We start from the raw sequence: 6,130 nt of genomic DNA, 5'->3' as shown, positions 1-6,130 counted from the left end.
TTCACTTGCACCATTTCCCTGAAAACAGTTCTTGTTGTCCTCATGGTGAATATTCAGCAGAACGTACACGTGTGTTCAGTTTCCAGAAATATTTTCTTTGTCGTTGTTTCTGCATGCCTGCAAGCTCCTCATCCCCAAATATACGTGTGCTTAGTGAGCTCATAGAGCTGAGTAAAGCTGAAAAAGATGAGGCTGGCCTCTTGTACTTAGCTCTCATCTACTTGTTCTGTCTTCACTCCTGGGTCTAAGGCCTGACTTAACAGATGGCTATGTAATGTGCACCTTAGTTATTGTCCTTCATGTGTTCAGTTTCTGCCATATTGAAAACATACTGTATTGATGAAAAATCCCTAACATAATGGATTATGCAATCAAATCATAAGTAGGTAAGTCACTGCTTGAAGATCAGTATGATTAAAAAAAAATTGTCTGGAAGAAAAACTACTCCAAATGTTCCAAGTTACATTGCAGGCTAAATTGCTCACCTGAAAGAAGCTTTTATAGCATTATGTGGTGGTTTTTGTGCTCTGTTCAGTGTGTAGGTGATACTATGGTTGAAGGCTCTGTGGAGCATGCATATGATGTAGAGAATTAGTGTGATGAAACCGCAGAGGCTGGAAATGTGTACTTCCAGTTGTGAACGTCTGTGTACCAGTAATGTTCCAGCTGAGTTATGTGAGTGTTTAGAATTTATATCTCCAGAGAAATACGATAATGCTACATCTGAAACAGCCTCGCTCACTTCTAGCTGGGGTCCTTGCACTACAGGTTTAATGATGTCAATTTGGGAACAGTCAAGTTCAGGATATTAGTTGGTAGCTTATTGATCTAGGTAAAATATTTTTAAATTTACTGAGGAGGAGGGAAGGCTTGTTCTGTGGTGCAGAGCGGGGTTGTACCTGCTGCTGGAAGTTAGTGATGTGTTTAGTGATGCCCTTGTGAAAAGTGTGGCTGTGCTGCTGTCCCACTGCAGATATTTCCAGTGGAGACCTGGGCTGGGTGAGCAGCTGCATGGGGTGGCCCTTCATCAAGCTAAAAAGTCTTTTATTGTTTAGCTTAGTTTGGAATTAAGTTTGATTTAATTTTGGCTCTAATATAAAATACGTTTTTTTCACGTGGAGTAACAAAAATGAGATAAGAAGTAATAACATATATATACTTGATGAGTAGACTCAGTGGTGCTGTTTTGGAGACCGTAACCTTGAGGTCAGGGTGTCTGATTTTGTTGTCTAAACTCCAAAATCTTTCCTCCTGAATGAATGGGGCAAGGACTGAAAAGCAGTTGCCGCTAGACATATTCTTGTTTTAAAGATTCCTAAGTGGATCTAACATCATAGCTAAGTTTTATTTAAAATAAGCACTTTCTCTCCCTCAGCATGGCATCTTAATGATAGCTGCCTTTCAAACCAACATCATTTATGATGAAATAGATTCAAACCTTTAGCTTACAGTCCGATCTGTCTAAATGAAGCCCCATGGACATAAGCAACCATTTCCCAGGTTACAAGGCGATGTGAAGCATCAGTGTGGTGATTCACTTGTGTCTTAATTTGTTTGCCTCTTCTATATATTGACATCTAAGCAGAAACCCTGAACTGGCATTGAAGTTTATACGTATAACTTAGTAGTTATTAGGAGCTGAGACATGGCTGTTAGTGGGATGTGTCAGAAGGAGGTGTATACCAAGAGAAACCCTTCCTCCAATGAAACAAAACCCTTTCACACTTGGAGATTTATTTTCAGTTAGGCAAATTCTGTTAGTTAATTTATTTCAGTTGTCTTTCAGTGCAATTAAACTCCCATCTGTTGAATTCATTAGCACACTCTATATTTTAAATACACAATCTTTTCATCATCTCACATATTTTATACATCAGCAATAATGCCATGAACTACACAGATGTCACAGGTTAAACTTATTTAACTTCTAAATTATCAAACAATTTTAAATACAGTAACGTATGTGAGTTTTCCAATATTGTTTCTAATTAAAATGTCAGCCCTTAACTGCATGTGGAGATTTTTCATGGATCATTCAGATATTCAGCATCTTGGATAAAATATCTGGAAAAATCCACAGTACATTATCAGTGTTAATGTATTCAAGATTGATACTGAAAGGTGATAGTTTTTACTAATAAGGTAATGCAGTTAATATATTACTAATTTATATTACTTCATGATTTCATTGCAGTTTGGAAAACAGCAAGGCACAGCTCTTGAACAGAGTCCCTGCATTGGCCTTGTCCTGCAACTGATATGCTCCACAGACATGTTAGTATTGCAGTAGCTGTGTCTTGTCACAGTTTATGCAGAAAACTTGAAGACAGTGCTGTCTAGTTCTCTCCTTATGACTAGGATGACATTTTTATATGTGCCGAGTTAAACAGTCTGATGATAAAATGAAATCTGTGTGGGAAGAAGTTCCAACCTGCAAGCAGCAGTAGGATGTCATTTATGAGCAGCCTGGCAAATGTAAACTGTCTGGATGCGAGGAGAAAAGCCCACAAGGTGCCCGTGAAATACCTGTGAGACAAAATAGTTGATTGGTAGAGCATTCAGTAGTGCTGATGCAGAAAGCTGGGGTGATGTCTGTGTAAATGAACTCAGATGTGAGGTTGATAAACAGCTGTAGAGCAGGAGACTTCAAATGACAGCTATGTCCATAAGGGAAAGAGATGCCCATTCATAAAAACTTCAGGGAGTATCTCAGTGGCATTGGAATGATTTCCCATCAAGTTTGCGTTAACTTTTACTACTTATGTACTCCAAAATTAGGGTAAAATACATAATTAGGAGCATTTACAGTGCCAGCAACATCAAGGCCGGGTCATGCTACCTTGTGCAAGAGGTGGAATGACAAATACTGATGCGGGGCAACTTTTATAGTCATATGTTCACTGACAGCATTTAAGAAAGAAAAGGGAGATTGTATCAAATACATTCAGATTGTATCAAATACAGTCAACTTCTACATGACTTTCCTGAAAATATGCCTCTTTTTCTATTTTGTTGCGATTAAATTCCCAAGCAAGTGGCGATGTGCTCCTAAGAAGTGTGTGTGCATATGTGTGAGTGAACATATAAAGTACTTCTTGTGTGCATCCGTGGTGATTTCTGGTATGAAGTCACTGAGTGTGAGGAATGTTCAGCATAAACTGGAGTGTGTTTTGCCAAACACGAGCAGCACATGGGCTGCCTGGGATGAATCTGCAGTCTGTAGCTTGCTGGGGAGGGGCAGAGCAGGGAAGCAGTTCCTGCGTTGGCCAGCTTTCTGCAGGCTTCCCTTGATAGTGGAAACTCTTGCGTCTTGCTTTTGACACGTGAATCCATAGCATTACTTTGCACACATTCTTCAGTTTTGCGAAAGGAGTATTAAAGCCAAGAGATGAGTACATTTCACCAGACCTGATGTGCACAGGTGACATTTTAGCCTCTAAGTGTTCTAGCAGTCACTGTTTCCAGATGCAGCGGATGATTTCAAAATTTTTCAAGTATACGTACTCTAAAGCAAACGATCATCTCTGCTGCTGACCTCCTGAAATGTCATTCTCTCCTGTTTTTGAATACACACGCTGATTTCTGGCATGGGTCACTGTTACATGTCAAAGTCAGATGAAATCTGTGTGAGGTGGATGTCAGGCTTTTAAGCTGGGACGTTTATAGCACTGAGCATTTATAGATGCAATAGTAACTATAAATAATTTTCTAAGATCTTCTCATTTCGTGTTCAGAGTTCCTTTTAACAAAGGAGTTCTTTGTGAAAGATTGGTAAACTCAAGCAACTCCTTCTGCTGAAATCATCTTACATTTCTTAAAGCGAGGCAGTGTTTTGTGATGACCACGGTCGGTTAGCTATGGATGGAGTCGGCCCATCCTCAGGGCACCACAGAATCACGGGGTTGTATGGGTTGGAAGGGACCTCTAGAGATCATCTAGTCTGACCCCCCCTGTCAAAGCAGGCTCCCTAGGCCAGGTTGGGCAGGTAGGCGTCCAGGTGGCTGTGGAACATGATAACACCACGGTGTGATGGAGTTGTTTCAGAACGTGGTCACTTGTAGATGTTTCAGAAGAGTCTGGAATATTGGTTTTCAACTTAACTTTTTGGCCTTAAGACCACTGTTTTGGGTAAAACCTACTGAAAGGGTGTTCTGCATAAATAGTGTTTTAACAGTGTAAACCAAAAATAAATAATTCATATAAGGGAAGACTGCCATCATTCCTTAAGGAAACTGTATCAGGCTGCAGTTGTTTGGAGCATCCTTTGTCTCTGGTGAACCTGACAGTTACACCCTGGTGAATTTTTGTGGGTCAGCATAGAGATGTGTGAGTTATAGATTGACTTCTGGGCATCTGGAAAGCTTGGTTTGTTTTAGGGGGATAAGGAAGTAGAGGAAAGCTGCTTGGCTTTGGTTTTGCTTTTTCCTTGTAGATGTGATGAAGTTTGCCAGTAATGTCTTCTGAAATGACTCATAGAAAATAAATCTGTTATATTTAAAATATGTGTTTTTACAATCACAGATTATTTATACTTGACAGGAAATTAAGGGATTGAGAGGGAGGAATAAAATAGAGTTTGTAGGAAAGGAGCGTGCAGAGGGTGATCACCCAGTTCTCCTAATATATTGCTTGAATATGTAGGCAAGACAGCAATTTGTAGGCAAAACCAGTGACTTATTTTCTTAATCTGATGGTTAAAAGTAGATCAAGCAAACCAGACGCGTTCAGACTTTCCTGGTGCCTGGTAGGAACCCACACTTTGGTACGTACGCCTTATTGGGTCAAGTATATAGAAGCTATCAACTTTACTGTCACTTTTCAAGGAGCAACAGTATGAAAGGACCAATTAACATAAAACCTAATCTCCCAGTCCTTTGCATGACCCTGCAGTTTGTGTTGTCCCCAGCTTGCATTCCTTAAAGGTCACAGGACAGCACGGAGCTTTCCTCAGTTGCAGTGATAATGACAGTATGACTGCATATCTGAAAAGCACGGGATCTGTTGTAATTGTGTGCCTCAGATTTGCCATACAGTTGGGCAACTCTTCGTTTTCCATCCTTAGTTATGTGCCAGTGTTGTCCCAGTGCTTGCAGGGCTTCTCCTGACCCTGTTGCATCTGGCACATGTCTGTGCATTGCAGGAACCTGGGTGAGGACATGCTGGATTTTTTCCTTTAAGAAAATCCTATAAAAAACTTTTCTCACCCTACGGGTCGCTTGCTTACTTGCTTACAGATATGGATTGCACTGGATGTGTTTTACTGAGACTGGGCTTCAACCATGGAGTTGCTTGACTAGTGGTTCTCAGAAATTCCAGGCCTGCTTGGAATGGTAGCTCTTAATTGCTGCCCTGTGAGTTAATGGCATCGAGAACCATCATGATTTTTGTTCCTAATAATTATAGGAGTTGTTATAAACACAAATCATATCTTTTGATCAATCTGATTTTTTGTCTTACTGTATTCTAGCTCTTAATTAGCGAGAATTAGCTGCAGGGTACCAAAGTTAGTGAGCTAGAATCCAATTTATACAATCCTTTCCTTCAGGAGCACACAATCCTAAGTTTCAGGTTTTGGATCATTTTCAATGTTAGTTAACGGGCCAGAATATCTCTGTTGTTATTGCTCTTATTAAATGACTTCTAGACATCTCATCGTTTTGGCTTGCCTTGATCTGAAAATGAGCTTAAGTGTTTTAAAATTGTTTGAGAACAGTCAGGCTGTAATGAGGACTAATCACCTCAGGGCATGCGATGGAAGTCAGCGGGGTTCCCTCTTCGTGTGGCTCCTGGAGTACTGTGGGGCAGTTACTGGGAGGTGTGCTGGGTGGGACAGCCAGATTTGCTGCAGAAGAGCACCGTGGTTAGCAGTTACCTGATTTGACATGTTTTTTTTTTTTCCTTTGGAGTGGGGATCAGGCAGATGAAAATGACTTACAATTCTGGTATTTTATGTAAGCAGGACAGGAATAGTTCTTAGCTGATTCAGTCTGACCACAACGGTTGGTTATCAGTGAGGAGGTGATAGATTTGTTGCAACAGTGTGGGGAAAAAAAAAAAAGTCCTGACTCTACAGAATTGTACTCTTCAAAAACTTCTTTGCTGCCTTGGCAACTTTACATCGTCTGTCACT

At 40.4% G+C, this 6,130-nt stretch overlaps 1 protein-coding gene across 2 annotated transcripts in view; it reads left to right on the top strand.

Moving 5' to 3' along the window:
• The first annotated feature begins 2,199 nt into the window (after window positions 1-2,199).
• ZNF148 (zinc finger protein 148) overlaps window positions 2,200-6,130 on the top strand; it is a 28,637-nt gene continuing 24,706 nt past the window's right edge. For both annotated transcript variants that reach the window (XM_031554227.1, XM_010713868.3), the window contains exon 1: window positions 2,200-2,274. In XM_031554227.1, the coding sequence (XP_031410087.1) occupies window positions 2,273-2,274 (2 nt within the window). In that variant the 5' untranslated portion in view covers window positions 2,200-2,272. The remainder of the gene's footprint in view (window positions 2,275-6,130) is intronic.

Source organism: Meleagris gallopavo, chromosome 7, assembly GCF_000146605.3.
Source record: "Meleagris gallopavo isolate NT-WF06-2002-E0010 breed Aviagen turkey brand Nicholas breeding stock chromosome 7, Turkey_5.1, whole genome shotgun sequence".
Lineage (NCBI taxonomy): Eukaryota > Metazoa > Chordata > Aves > Galliformes > Phasianidae > Meleagris > Meleagris gallopavo.
The sequence above is the reverse complement of the archived record's forward strand: the minus strand, read 5'-3'. Positions and strand labels throughout refer to the sequence as shown.